Raw genomic sequence first — 15,668 nt, 5'->3', positions numbered from 1 at the left:
ATTCAATCTTTCACAGATAGGATATATTGATTATTAATAAAGGCGATAAGACCGAAGTAAGATACGTTTTATATAGGTACATCACAATTACATTTATTATGAAGGTGGTAGAACCCTTTGTGGTTAGAATCCGGCGGCACCACCGCCACACCTATTTCTACTTAATAACAGCAGTGTTAGGCGCTCCTGTGTTCCGTTTTGAAGGGTGTGGTAAGGGAGACAGACTTTTCCGAGGCGTTCCAGCTTAGTCCTCAGGGGTAGCGGCGCATCTGTGGCCAACCTCAGGTAGGAATATCTAATCCTATTTGGGGCTGATTACAGATGTCCATGAGCGGCAGTAGCCACTTACCATCAGGTGGAATGCATGCTCGTCTGCTACTCATATATTATAAACAAAAAAAAATTTCAAGGTGTTCGACAACCGCAACGAGCTGCTAGAAGAGAACGGCCCATCAGACAGTTCCCCGGTGGTGTCGGCTGTGGGCGTGTGCGTGTCGCCCCACCACTACCGCGCGCTGCTCGTCGCGCTCTGCACCTTGCTGTCCTTGCTGCTGGCTATGTTGACCGCTGCTTTGTATATCTATAGGTTAGTATCGATATACGGGAGAATACTATTCCAATGCATTCAAGCTTAATCCTCATAGATCAGCGCATCTGTGGTATGTGAGTTAGGTATATTAAAAATCTGGGTAGGGTACAAGTGCCTATAGAGTTTAGCTACATCTGCTCGAGCCTCGAGATTAGTTCTTTACTGAAAATGATGATATGATAACGTAATAGTTTTTCATCCCAAAGGTACCTACTATTTATTTATTTATTTAAACTTTATTGTAAGCCTAGTGCTATCAAAGGGCAAACTTAATGCCTTGTGGCATTCTCCACCAGTTGATGAAGAAATGCTGAAGAAACTATTCACATATAATTTTTAAATTGAACGAGAATACGAGGAAACTTGTGTGACTAAGAGTTCTCCACGTTCTCAAAGTAAAGTACGAGTAGCTATGTGAAATCTATACGCACGAAACGAAAAGGTAGGCTATTATCTCGCCGTATTAAAATCCATGAAGACGGTCTTTATCCGATAGGAAGGATAACATTTAAGTAAAGTGATAATTAGTCCCTGTGTATATTAATAAACTCTTAAGTGTCTAGTATACTAGTAAATACTTAGGTACTTGTTAATAATGATAAAATAAATATCTGCTTACATAAATTATACTTATAGTATCTGTAAACATCGGTAGGTATTCAATAGTTTTCTTGGTAATCATCACAGACACGTGTCAGTGGCAATCATTATATTTTATTAATTGTCATATTGTTATCTTTTTATCGTGAGACAATGCAGCTGATGCTGTTACGACACATCAATCAAGATTCTTACAACGATAAGAACAGTAATTGAATCATAAATAGCTGTAATCTAAAGATAGCCTCGTTATCTCTATTTTGTCTCAGTAATGCGGCAAAAAAATATAAAACGACTGAAAGTATTTACAACAATGGTAATGGTACAGTGATTATAAAAGCTATAATATAATATAGATAATTATTTGCTTAGATGACAAATGGCATTGTCCCTTTATTTACGGGACCGGAATAGATCTACGGTATTCCCTGCCTGTTGTAAGATGCGACTAAAACAGGGATTTTGGGGTTGGAGCCGCAAGTTCATCTGGGCGAAACGCTTCTAATTTAAAAAAAAAATACGTGTGGCACTCGGAGACTGCCGCGGTAAAGCTATTGCATAGCATTTTTTATCAACTTATGCAAATTGCAAGCGTGATATTTCAAAAAGTCATTAACCCGTCAACTGGCGTGTGCGCCCCGGGGCGCACAGATCGCTACTAAAAACTAGTAAAAACTTAAAAAGTATCACCGCTGTGCCGGTCGGAGTGGGGGGTGTTAGGTTTTTTTTTTCGTTACGGAATTTCTGGATTCGATCTCCACGCTCAAGGCCCGCGATAGAAGCAATGCAATAGCTTAAAACCATCAACATTTAAATTCCTTAAACGTAAGTTAAGCAACGGTGGGTGCGGACGAAAATTGGATGGGTGACCGCAAGCGGCAAAGACATATTAAACTATCAGTCGTAATGTACATTAAAATTATTAAAACGTACGTTAAGCAATGGTGGGCTCGGTCGAAAGTCGGATGGGTGACCGCTATTGACAAAAATATATTAAAATAACAGTTGTAATCAACATTAAAATTACTATAACGTAAGTTAAGCAACGTTGGTCGAGGTCGGATGTTGGATGGGTGACCGCTAGTGACAAAAACATTAAAATAACAGTTGTAATCAACATTCAAATTACTAAAACGTAAGTTAAGCAACGTTGGTCGAGGTCGGATGTTGGATGGGTGACCGCTAGTGGCATAAACATATTAAACATCAGTCTTAATCAACATTGTTGTTAAATAAAAAAAATAAAAAAAAAAATTGTATTACTGCCATCTGTTTTCAAGTTGACGAATTAAGGTGTTAGGAATTTTCGTTAAGGAATTTCTCGATTCGGTCGCCGCGCTCAAAGCCCGCGATAAAAGCTATGCAATAGCTTAAAAACGTTTTAAAATAAAAAACCTATCGCATTGAATCTAACAATAAACACAAGCAATATCCCATATGTATTTATTGTGTTTTGTATGCAACAGGCGTTACTGGCGCGTGCTTCGTAAGAACATTCAGGCGTCGAGCGCGGCGCCGGCGCTGCGGCCCGCAGCCCCCGGACCGCGCCCCACTCGCCCTTCGCTCTTCTCTGCATCGCATCTGCAGAAACCCTTTTCCTTAAGGTAATTAATTAATATTTAAACTTTATTGCTAGTTGCGAAGAAAAATAGGAGTGATCTTTATTAAGCATAAAAATTACGGTCAACCGCAAGTCACTAAAAAAGCACTGACCTTATATTCTTTTATTCTAAGCAGTTATTTACCTACTACACCTTTCACGTTTCCTACTGTAAGTATTGTCCCCTGCAGGTAAATGTGACGTAGAGGATATATAGGTATTATATGGAGTAGAAACGTTTATTAGCCTACAAAGTTAGTCACGTAGGTATGTAGATTTAGGTAGCTACAAACCCACTTTTACTCACAGTTATTTTTTTGTTACCAGTGGCCTGGGAAGAAACTTCACTGAAATGGGCGAAGAAGCGGGATCATCAGGACGCCTGGCGAATGCATTCGACGACGGCAGCGAACCAATTTACACTGACCCCTCGCTCTTTGAACGTTCAAGGTCGCTGAGGTCTCTGCATTCTTTGGATTTGAAACCCGAACGACGTGAACATCACTCTTAAAAATTAAAATGATTATCAACATTGAAAAGAAATCACGAACGTGGAATCTCTGTTGAATTACTAAAATATTTTGATGTTTTTACAATATTAATTTAAATTAACTGCCATGAAGATGCTCAGTTTCGCCGTCCAACAAGATTATGTTATTTACTTAACGTCTTTATAAAATAAAACTAAATGGTTAATATTAAAGTATTTGCTAAGACGATTAAATACTAATAAATATATTTACAGTCAAATGGGATTTTTATTTTTCCTAACATTAAGCGTGAAAAAATTACATATACAGTCTACCACCAAATCTTCTTTTCAAAGTCGGTTAAAGTATTGAGTTTTGAGAATGAGGAAATAAATAATATTAATATTTTCTCAGAGTATATAATAAGTTTTATACAAAGGTTATTGGTTATTTCACATAAGATAATAGTTATAACGAATGTCCTACAAGTGCCTTTAAAGTACACCATACTTCAGAGCACAGAATACTACTATTTTTCATGTACTATAGTGCTACAGTATGGTCATATGGTGACATGTAGTGAACCCTGACACTATGACATAAAGCATTAAGCACTGAGCTCCTCATCTCTATGTAAAATCGTAATTTAAAACAAAAATAAAACTTTAGAAAAACATTGTAATTAAAAAATAAATTTATCTTAAAAGATTTAAATTTTAGGTGACATAAAAACACATGTTTGTCAACATTATAATATATTTATTTATTATTCTTAAAAATAATACACACTAATACAATCTACATGTGATATGGAGAAGGGGTAGGCATAGGCACACTCATGAGAGGCGAGTCCAAATACTCCATTTCACTAGTGCTGGGGACCGGTTCTGTCTGAGAAGTCATCTTTTGTTGCAAAGCCTCATGCAACTTGTGTACAGAATCATTATGTTGTGTCCCCGGCTGTAGTGCCTTCATCAGTGTATGAATCCTAGTTTCAGGTAGTTTTGGATGAATATACCAAAGTAGTTTTAATAAGTGCCTTGTAACATTATCTTTTGAGAGACCAGCAAAGAAGAATTCATCAAATAAGACAGTACTGAAATCTTCTCCTTGAAATTCATCCGGCAATTGTATGAGTAATGCAACTAATGCATGCAAGAATGGATCTTCATATGCCCGTCCATCTTTGCAACTACCTAGAATACTTAAGATACGAAGTAAGGCACCACGGTCTCTTAATTTGGCAGCATGAAGTGTATAGTACATAGCAAGCACTCCACACACAGAGCTCTCTCGCATGTATGCTTCACAGGCATCAGGAGGTGGCCCGGAATGTTCAATCGTGGTGATAGCAGATTCTCTTTCATCAGGAGGAAGTTTATTGTGCAGGGATCTAACTTGGTCATCAACCATTAAGGACATCAAAGCTGGTAAATACTTAGTAACAACTTGACTGTCAAGTTTGGGCTCCTTAAACTCCTGTGAATCGATCATAACCCATGCACTCAGACCTAAAGCTAACATACGTAATAACAAGATCAAAATTGTATTATCCCTTGGAAGACCTTCAGTGTTTATCAAATGCTGTAATATTTTTATTGCTGACGTTGCGAGGAAGTTGATAGCATAAGGATCACATAAGGTCATAGAAAGATCTCCGAGTACTTGCTCTTGTCCCCTCTTAATACTGTCTAAGAAACCTTGAAGCTCTCTCGATCTCTTTATATCAACATTTCTCTCTCTAATACAAGCATCTAAGCACCATGTGAATTTATGACAAGGGTCTACAGATATGATGTCCTGGATTTCAAGATCATGCAAAGCCATCAGAAGCTCTGCTCGTAGTGTACAGTAGTGTACATTTCTCGTCCTTAAAAAGAGGGTACGTAGGAACTGTAGTACCATGTCATATAACTTAACACTACTGCCTATCATGTGTGCCAGCTTCTGAACAACAGCACCCTGCCGCCTCACTTTTGGTGATGGTGAGAAAAATAAGTTTGTCAGATTCTCATGATCGAACAAAATGTTTTCCTTCTCTCTAATATATTGACTCAATAATGGAGATACTTCGTCACCAAACAATGATTGGTTGTCCTGCCAGATTTGTCTCTTCACCTCTGTGTCAGTATCATTGTACAACTCTCTGTCCCTTACTAAGACTCTGAGGAACTTGTCATCAATGTGTGGGGTATTCTTCAGGATGCTCATAATAACTGGTCTAAGGGCTTTCACTCTGACAACTGGAAAGCTTTTTAGCAATAATTCCTTTAACTTCTTATCATGTTCCTTACCTTCCTTGGCGCCTACTTCGTTAATATGCGCGATCAGTTTGTCCCTCAGTTCCTCTAATACTGATGTATGAAAATCGAGACGACGAACTCCATGCAAATCAAGAAGGGGTAGCATAGGTCTTAAAGACGGTAATAAAATGCCGTTCTCAAGTTGAAATTCCTCAATAGCTTTCAACGGATCAGTGCAGCTCGTGAGAGCATCTCGTAAGAATGTTTGACCGGGAACGCCGACGTCTTCGAGCCCTGTACCAGGCAACTTGCTTGAAGACGCCATTCTACTCTAGATTTGACTTTATGTTTCTCTATTATATTTTGTAACGAAATTAATAAATAATGTAGAATAAACAAACAATGCCACTTCACATCATTATCGCCGCACTAAACACATTTCACAAATTATTTATCCAATCCAACGTCATACGTCACAGCACTCACAGATTATCCGTCAAACAATCCGTCATTTGTTTTTGTTTTTTTAGACTTCGCTTTAGTTTCGTAGATTTTTTCAGCTTTCATATCACTAATTTCTTAAAGTTGACTAATATATAACTAATTTCAAATTAAATTTGTAATATATATAATAAAGTAATTTTTAATATTTATAAATTAGTGTATCAAATAAGTATAATATAGTATCTCTGTGGCATCCTGGCATCTGTGGACGATTATAGTATGTCTATGTCTACTACTATGTCAAATAGTTAACTGTTGTTTGTGTGTAACCTTTCAATAATTTTACGTAGTATATAAAAAATAATAAAAAGTATCTGCAGTATCCTGATATTCTTATATGCTTGTTGTTCAGTTTAAGAAAGTTTAATTGTTAATTTTACATATTTAGAGCAATAACTAATAGGTTTTTCAAGTGTTTTTAGGTTATTTATATTTGTAAATAGATGCTATTGTTTTGGTCAAAATGTCGGAAAAACAGAAAACGTAAGTAAATGAATCTAATATATAGAAATCTGCGTACATGTGCATATATACGTGCCAGATTTCCATAATTTCTTTAACTGAATTCCATGATCAATCTTTCAGGTTAATTTGTGGAGATGTAAATGGTAGATTTACCGCGTTATTTTCCCGCGCTGAATCTATAATAAAGAAATCTGGCGCCTTTGACGTGCTGCTATGTGCTGGAAACTTCTTCGGCGAAGACAACTCACAGTTAGATGCTTACAAAATGGGTACAAGGAAAGGTACTTATTCTTCTTCATGTTATGTAGTAGTAAGTAGAGTACGACTGTACTACTGTTCAACTGTTGTAAGTACAGTCGTAGATTTGTACAGAAGTCAGTCCTCAATAGGATTTGAATATGTTATTCATTTATTAAATTCATTGTTATAGAAGTTCTTAAGCATAGTTCCCCAAAGTTGTCAATTTTCATTCAAAAGTCTTATGACACAATATGCCACAGAAAAAAGTAAGATAAAGGTAAAACGAATTGGACCACAACAAAGTAAATCACTATTCAACTAACTAAACCTGGTTAGCCGATTTTCAAGATGTAGAATTATTATCTTAATTATGCCTTACTGAACACTGAGTTGGACTGTTGAATCAAGTATAGTCTAAACTTGTTTTGTTTTTTAGTGCCCGTACCAACCTATGTGTTTGGACCTACCAATCCAGAACATGTTGCATATTACTGTGAGGAGGGGGGAGAGATAGCACCAAATATTATTTACATGGGTATGTAATTATTGTATGCATATACATATTTGACAGAGTTTTATGAAGAATTAATTCATTTTTGCACGTATAGTGCATTCTTATTATAACAACACCTATTGATGTTTTTTGCACAAATCTTATTTTCTGTAGATGTTATTTTCTGTGCATTCAATGTTATTAAATGTTGTATGCGTTGTATCTTTACATAAAAAACTTGTCAATAAGTGCATCTTGGTATCCTACGCTATACATTTTTATGTAATTTGTTAGTTGTCTACCTTGATGTAATTTTTATCTAAATTTTTATCAGATTCGTATGCTGGTTATTTTACTGGATATTTTTTTATAAATTTATAATTCATATTATTTTTTTAGGTAGAAGAGGTTTATTTACAACTAGTTCAGAAATTAAAATAGCATATTTGAGTGGTTTGTCGAGGAGAGAGCTGGGCAAGGAAGTGCCGATGTGCATGTTTGAGCCTAGTGACTGCCTGGCGGTCAGAGATGCATGTCTGAGAGGGCAGAGCGAGTTCCGAGGTGTAGATGTACTTATTACTAATTTGTGGCCTGCGGGAGTACAACAGGATGACCTTCAAAAGGTAATATTTTAATATCCACAGTTAAAATGGTATAAAAATACACCTATTAATACATAAATTTCAATACCTATTTCCATCATGTGGGTAGCATTGATGTCTATATTAAATATAATTTAAAAGAGTTATTACTCTTGTTTTTCACTAGGGTAAAACCCTGATATTAGATATATTTAGAAATGTTACATATTATGTTGTTTGTAACATAATGTGTGTTTTATAGTTTAATTGATGTAAAAATTGTGTAGTTGAACATTTTTGAATTATATTACAAAAATTGTAGTGAATGTTGTCATTGAAGAATGCGTACTACTGAATCCATTCACAATTGTACTGTTTCAGGTTGAGGTACCACAGACACATTTATCAGACTTGGTTGCGTGGTTGGCAATCCATGTTAAGCCTAGATATCATTTTGTACCGTCATTAGATAAATTTTTTGAACGCCAACCTTACAGGTTAGTTCAAACATTTATTTTTCTGTTAGAAGTTTAGTGTAATGTTTTAATCGAAACTATATTTAAAGGCACCTTATTTTTATACATTTCATGTTAATTCCTCCTTTGTGATTTTGTAAAGTAAGACACCTTAATAAATAGCACTGCTATATTACCATTCTTGCTTTGTGATAAATCAAGCATTAACATAAGTATATTATGATTGTTCTATTGTACAATAAATTATATATTTTTAATGGTTCTGTTATACTGTTATTCTAACTATTTCGCTTATTAAACTGTTAAAATATTAACATAAACACCTTAATTATAATAAAATTCAATTTTGCTTACAGAAACCAGAGTGTCCACCAAGATTACAAAGAATGCGCGACAAGGTTCATAGCATTAGCACCTGTAGGCAATAAGGAGAAGGAGAAATGGATTTATGCATGCTCTCTGCAGTCCATTACTAAGATGCGCATGACAGATCTGCTGCAGGCCACTACAGATGAAACCGCATGTCCATACAAACAAGAATTGCTGATGCAACACCACCCTGGTAAAGTGGTTCAGGTAAATGCTAATTAACTAAAAAAATATATTTAATGTCACTGCCGTGATTTTATTCTGAAAAGTAGGTTTTAGCTAGGTTCCCCACCCATACTATAATATAAAGTACTATAATTTTGCAATTTTTTTCTAAGATATATGTATTTTTTTTTAATTAAACGTAGCAATTTTTCTGAAAGCCCAGTAGTTCTATAAATTGTTTAGGATAATAATTTAGTTTTTTGAACTATTATTTATTTTTCATTTTTTAGTCTGTGAAAAACTCATAAATTGGGGAATTAATTAATCTCATAAGGATAATGGGAAACTGTTATCAAATTATATCATTGTCATTGGTCCTTGATACATGCAAAGTTTCAAATTAATCAGAGTTGTGGAAGTTGGAGAAAATTATGCTCAAAGATTTCGTTACATACATACATACAACCCAAGCTAATAAAAGTGTGTTAAAAATACAATATGTTTTAAATTGATTATTAGCATTCATTTATTGTTGATAACTATATTGTATTTTTTATTAATATAAATCACAGGTCACTGGCAATGGGCAATACTTCTTCAATATGGACGCAGATAATAACGACGATTACGGAAATAGGAAACGAAAAGGAAGTGACAATCGGGAAAGAAAGAAAATTGAGTATGATCCAGGTATGTCTATATGATATCAAGTTATAACAAGATATATATAAAATTTAATGAGTGCTGTTACCCCAAAAAAGTAGAGAAGTCACAAGTCATACAATTCCGAGGTGTTCCAGCTTAGTCCTCAGGGGTAGCGGCGCATCTGTGGCAGACCTCTGGTTGGAATCTAATCCTATCTGGATTACAGATACACTCCTTTAGTGTAAAAAAAGTCTTGAAAATAATATATGTAATACATAATTTTACAATTATGTTTACAGAGACATGTTGGTTCTGCCTATCATCGTCGAGTGTTGAGAAGCATCTAGTTATATCTGTCGGCAGCCATTGTTACCTCGCTCTGCCTAAAGGACCTCTCACACCATTCCACTGCCTGATATTGCCGATTGCGCACCATCAGTCTATTGTTAAGGTATGCTATTTCTTACGAAGGTATTACTATAAAGTACGGTACCGTACTATTAAGTACGGAAGGTATTACTATTAGGTCCTTATATTAAGTTAGAATTCGATTAAGTTAATGCACCCATTTTAGTATGAAACAGTTCTTGCATTTGGATGCGAATGCGGTCTTACGTACTTTTACGTAAAGTGTACCATTTACGGTGAGAACTCAAAGAACACACGCAACACTCCTATAAATATATAAAAAAGTAGATAAATGACTTGCGGTAGAAAAACGCTTCGTGCGATCTCACTCTAGTGGCAACGCATCTGTAATCGTCTTCAGGTAGAATTGTTAAGTAGAATTTTTTAGAAGTTTTTAGAATTGTTGTCAGGTAGACTTCTTAACAGACTTCTATGGATAGTAGTTGACACTTATCATCCCTGCTTGGCATTTCTCACCTCTATAATTAAAAAAAAAACAACATAACGCGCAAATGGTTCAACTTCAATCCCCGGTCAGAAATTGGTATGGTTCGGCATAGTCTATACATTGATGTTAACTTATGACCTTTGACAAGATTACAAAATCTGTTTTTGCAATAAAATTATTATAAAATCTTTGTTTTTGCATTTTTTTAGTCTCCAGATGAAGTAGCGAACGAAATAAAGAAATACAAAGAGGCATTAAAGAAGTTCTACGCGTCGATGGGCATGGGTGTCGTGTTCTACGAGCGCAACTACCGCACCTCACATATGCAGATACAATGTATCCCCGTGCCAAGGATTTGCGAGTCACAAATATTGGAGGTGTTCCAGGTAACAATAATGCTTGTCCCTGTAGTTCCGGGACCAGAATAGGGCTACAGTATCTCCTGTTTGTCGTAAGAGGCGACGAAAAGGGGCTTTCGGGGTTGCGGGCGGTAAGAGCGGGAGCTCGAACCGCCCGGTTAACGACCCCGGGAAGGACGGCGGTATGTTTGGTCGCATACCTTCATATACATCGGACGATGTGGTGATTCAATCTCACTTGGGCGGAGTCCGACAGGGCAGTGCGCTGAGAGGACTCCGGTTGCGTTCGTTTGGAGACCCCGGAGTCCTCTACGCAGTGCTGAGGACGGCCACCGGGGGGGTTTTAATGCGGTACAAATCCCACATAACCCCGTGTCTCTCCCACGGCACCGGGTACCTTTTGAAGGTTTCCCCCTCGAGAAAAAGGTAAGAATAATGCTATTTTTGGAGAATATAACCTTACCACAGTTTGGTCGCTGAAAACTGTATACTATCCCACTGCTTGGCACGTGCCTCTTAGTCGGCGCTTATATTGGACATACTGTTTACGCCGTTATCCAACGAAATATATTGAGCGCTGATATCAAAACAATGTACTAAACCAACATTTATTTGAATTATTTTTTACTTACAGTGACATAGAAGTTGGTTGTATTTTTTGTTAAATTTTTTTTTCGTAAATTACCTACTATGCTTATTATCAATTAAATACCCTATAATATTTGTATCTGATATTTAAAAGCTGTTTTATTTAAACATGTGTATAATGTGTCGAATTGGACCTGAAACTGGACCATACTAGTTTGATGTAGCTAAGCGTATGAATGTGTTTTCCATAGTCTGGTTGTCTCATGACAGTTATGGAGCATCTATAATAATCCGTAACATCCGTATGTATTATATGACATAAATAATTATATTCCAGGACGAAGCGGGCATAAACCGCATCCAGCTAGAAGTGTTGCCACCGTTCTCGGAGCTGGCGCAGGTGATCCTGCCCGGCTCGCCCTACTTCCACGCGGAGCTGCCCTCCGGCGACCAGATATACGCCAAGACTAAGGGGAGCTTCCCGTTGCAGTTTGGAAGGTAGGCTTTGTTGTTATATCTTTGACAGATTTGAATGAAAAGTAAATTAATAGCCTTTTTATGATATAGGACTAACAGACGAGCATGAAAATTCATAGGTGGAGATGGATGTAAATGTGCTATGATTGAGGATTTTTTATAAGACTTTTTTTAGCATGCAGTCCACCTGATGGTCAGTGGCTATTGCCGCCCATGGACATCTGTAATCAACCCCACATAGCATTGGGTATTACTACCTGAAGTCGTTTACAAATGCACCGTTCTGAGGATTAAGCTGTAATGCCTCTGAAAAGTATGTGAATCTGGTGTAAGAATGACTATGAAACGATCATTCATTCATCAATATCTTGGTCGTCATCATTCGTTCATCATTTTTTCAGTCAAAAAATGTTCAATTGAGTATCATTTTTGGAATTTTAATGACTTGTTATAGTAGTTAATAATTGTTGAGTTGATAGTAGAAGTTAGTTTTATATGTCTTATTTATATTATTTATTCTCTCTCTCTCTTACTATTATTTCTTGCATAGTATAGAATTTTTTTATTTTGTTAACAGGGATGTTCTATCAAGTCCACCTATCCTGAACTGTGAAGACAAAGCAGACTGGAAGCAGTGTCTCCTGAACAGGGAAGAGGAAGACACCCACGTAGCGTTGTTCAGGAAAAAGTTCCAACCTTACGACTTCGCGGCAGAGGCAGATAGTGATAGCGATTAAGTAATTTTGAATTTATATAGTCATTTATATAGTCATTTAAAATTGAATAAGGGACATTCAAGTATTAGGTAACCACTACATTTACGTCATCAATTATTTGCATTTTTTACAAGATTTATTAAGTTCTAATATCAATGTTTACGGATGTACAGGGATGAGGTTTCGTTGCTATCGCTGACTAAGGGGGGGAGGGGGTTTACGTGATACTTGAATGATCTTTTGCAAGCAGGGGTCCACAGTGCATGTTGACTAACTATATGTTTGTGTGTTTAAATTAACAGATGACTATTATCACAGAAGAAAAAGAAATTCCGCCTTCAGATTAAAAATGAAATTTAAGTGTCACAGAATATGGAACTAATATAAAGCTATATTTGTAAATTTTTAAAATACAACTGCATGATTTCTGTCGGGTTTTGATCTGTGGTAGGCAAACATAGATTGATTATTAATTTCGGGCGTTAGAAAGTTATCTAATACTAGCGTTTGGCAGTACTAATAAGAGGGTTAATAAAATACATGCACGATATTTATTAAATTTAATATTTTAAGACGCAATGTTGATCGGATTTTAAGCAATAAGTATATTGGATAGGAGAAATAAATAGTCAATATCAAGTAAATGTATTTTTATTTTCGTTCACATCATACTGTCCCTAATAACTCATTTGTTTGTTTTATAAAAACATATCTGTAACAACATGATTAACTAACCCTTATATAAGTGTATCAATGTATATAACAAAATGTTTAAAAATGATATGGTACATTGACTAGAATCGAAATGATAGTACGCCTGAGATTACATCAAAGTATTGTTGATTAATATAATACGGTTTCGGTAAATGGAGCTATGTATAACTAAATGCGATACTGTCTTTTATATAGGAATACTCGGATTTGCGAATGTACTCAACTAATGTTCTAATGGACTCTTATCAGTTTTTTGGCGGTCTTGATTATAAGGCCCGATATTTTATCTGAAAATGGCATGCCATACCAAAGATTTTTTTAATGTTTCTTTTGACCATAGACTAAGTGAAAAAGTACACATAGTATATTTAGATACTTGAGTCAAATAATAAATCGTATGTTATGCCATATTAGAATGTTATTGGAGTGGCTTTGTCGCGCGCTTGTTGTGAGTTCGCTTATATGTTTGATATATAGACATAGACAAAGTACCCAAATAGATTTGTAGTAAGTCTATTTGGTTACTTCGTCTAGGACTTCAGGTAGTTCACTTAAATATGCACCTTATTATCTTTTCTATGACATGCCATACTTCATATTCGGTACCCTGTCCACCAGAGATTTGCGAGGTAAATAAGATGTGGAATTGTGTGCAACCCAGCTTGCTTGTTTTATTTTAATTTGTTTAGCTTAGTTAAGCCCTAGTATCTATGTTTTTATATCGAGGGATGCGAGCCAGGGATTGGAGCTAAAGACCGCGACCATTAATTAAGTAATTTCATATCATTTTACTTTCTTAGCTTAGTTTACACTTCGCACATCGCTTAAATATCTCTCACATCCCTAGTCGAATGTTCCCTAATACTGTAGATGTTCTGTTGACAAACTGAACTATTGTAATTCATGAAGACACCTGTCGAACTAAAATTGTACTCTACCGACCACTACATGTTTGATTGACTAGTATAAGATATTTGTGTCTAGATTATATAAAATAGATCTCAATTAAATATAGGGCAGTCTTCGTTGGAATTACGAAAGTGAGTCAACGTAAACGATTGTAAATCATTATAAAACACACAATCCATTCGAATATGTGCCGTCGAATACGAAAAGTCGTGTCAAGTGTTCAACACTTAAAGTAAAGCTACGCGATATAGTTTCAATGTACATTGTAAAGTTAACTTCCTGCCGTATTCACCAAAAAACTATATAGGTAAGTGTATTGTCTTGTGTTACTGTTTGCTGAGGATTGTATAATATTACTAATGCAATGTTTAGATACTCGTCAGACAGACGAATAGGCACAAATACGAGTATGTAAATAAGTTACGCGGGTGTATTTGGCAGTCTCCGTGAATAGTTGTCCTTTCTGAGCAGCGGTTGTTTGTGAAAGCCAATCAAAGGATTAAGAGTGTATATTCGTGCGTAGCGTATACATGTTCGTCATTGTTCGTAAAAATTGTTTTCGAGTATCTAAATATTGCATAACGTTTGATTAATTTACATTACGTACATGATATTCCCCGCGTTCCACTTGACGCTCACAAATTCTACCGTCGATTTGTTATACTATTTCAACCTTTCCTTAACTTTTGTAGATGTGGCCGTTTAGTGGAACGCCCTCATTATTTTCACTGATATCTTTGCGTTCATCAATCAACGTCGTACCAATTATCTTAAATTAATTTATTGATTAGTATTTATTGTTTCGTATTACTGTTAATAATGGTGTATATTTGTGCTATAAATTGGCTATTGGAACAGTCAGCAACAAAATGTTTGTTATATTAGCAACTATCGAGTACAATTTATCATAAATTTTACAATCAATTTTATAAAATGCAGTAACTTATGCCTGCCCGTTGGTAAAATTAGTATAATCGGGTTTTTGTAATGTTAATTATTACAATAAAATATTAAAGAAGGTTGCCAATTTAATATTCCTTTACATATAATATTAATATCGTAGACGAAGTAATTTTTTTGTGCTGATATATTATTATTATGTAATTCTATGGACCACTGACCATAAATAGGTTTTAATCGTTATTTTTACGACTCTTATTATGTAAAGAAAATTAACTTTTCTTACAATGGTTTAAAACAAATAACGAATTACGCATATGTAAATTTAATATGAACTTTTAAGTGTAAGACTTAAAAGTTCATATAAAATATGAACGCATATGTAAATACGCACGCATATGTAAATTTAATATGAACTTTGAAGTGTAAGACTTAAAAGTCATAATAAATATGAACGCATATGTAAATACGCACGCATATGTAAATTTAATATGAACTTTGAAGTGTAAGACTTAAAAGTTCATATTAAATTTACATATGCGTAATTCGTTTAAGACAAGGAATTTTTGGCTCATGTGTTACCATTACTTCGTCTACAACATATTTATTTATTAACATTCTTTTTTATATTTGTGATCTTTGTTTCTTTGTTTCTTGTGATCTTTGTTTCTGACTGTAAAAAATCATATAACCAGTTCTTACTTATATT

General features: G+C 35.3%; 3 protein-coding genes across 5 annotated transcripts in view; 2 read left to right on the top strand and 1 right to left on the bottom strand.

Moving 5' to 3' along the window:
* The window catches only part of nompA (no mechanoreceptor potential A), a 43,320-nt gene extending 39,781 nt beyond the window's left edge, over positions 1-3,539 (top strand). For all 3 annotated transcript variants that reach the window (XM_073086307.1, XM_073086308.1, XM_073086306.1), the window contains 3 exons: positions 411-586; positions 2,656-2,793; positions 3,117-3,539. In XM_073086307.1, coding sequence (XP_072942408.1) covers positions 411-586; positions 2,656-2,793; positions 3,117-3,300 — 498 coding nt within the window. In that variant the 3' untranslated portion in view covers positions 3,301-3,539. The remainder of the gene's footprint in view (positions 1-410; positions 587-2,655; positions 2,794-3,116) is intronic.
* A 458-nt stretch (positions 3,540-3,997) lies between these two features.
* On the bottom strand, positions 3,998-5,987 carry NELF-B (negative elongation factor B). Its single transcript, XM_073086428.1, has one exon. The coding sequence runs from the start codon at positions 5,825-5,827 to the stop codon at positions 4,058-4,060; it is 1,770 nt and encodes a 589-aa protein (XP_072942529.1). The 5' UTR covers positions 5,828-5,987; the 3' UTR covers positions 3,998-4,057.
* A 309-nt stretch (positions 5,988-6,296) lies between these two features.
* Positions 6,297-12,630, top strand: LOC140752206 (CWF19-like protein 1). Its single transcript, XM_073086424.1, has 11 exons — positions 6,297-6,489; positions 6,592-6,752; positions 7,148-7,246; positions 7,604-7,827; positions 8,167-8,282; positions 8,618-8,837; positions 9,368-9,485; positions 9,740-9,891; positions 10,506-10,682; positions 11,581-11,741; positions 12,298-12,630. The coding sequence occupies exons 1-11, from the start codon at positions 6,470-6,472 to the stop codon at positions 12,455-12,457; spliced, it is 1,608 nt and encodes a 535-aa protein (XP_072942525.1). The 5' UTR covers positions 6,297-6,469; the 3' UTR covers positions 12,458-12,630.
* The last annotated feature ends 3,038 nt before the right edge of the window (positions 12,631-15,668 follow it).

This window comes from Epargyreus clarus, unplaced genomic scaffold (genome assembly GCF_041222505.1).
Source record: "Epargyreus clarus isolate Ecla_fem2 unplaced genomic scaffold, WU_Ecla_fem_2.2 ptg000024l, whole genome shotgun sequence".
Classification (NCBI taxonomy): domain Eukaryota; kingdom Metazoa; phylum Arthropoda; class Insecta; order Lepidoptera; family Hesperiidae; genus Epargyreus; species Epargyreus clarus.
This window is presented reverse-complemented; position numbering and strand designations above follow the sequence as displayed.

Coding starts and splice junctions, on each gene's coding strand:
- NELF-B (XM_073086428.1), bottom strand. CDS start 5,827: ATGGCGTCTTCAAGCAAGTTGCCTGGTACAGGGCTCGAAGACGTCGGC.
- LOC140752206 (XM_073086424.1), top strand. CDS start 6,470: ATGTCGGAAAAACAGAAAAC. Junction 7,247..7,603: donor ACCAAATATTATTTACATGG/GTATGTAATTAT, acceptor TTATTTTTTTAG/GTAGAAGAGGTTTATTTACA. Junction 11,742..12,297: donor TTCCCGTTGCAGTTTGGAAG/GTAGGCTTTGTT, acceptor TTTTGTTAACAG/GGATGTTCTATCAAGTCCAC.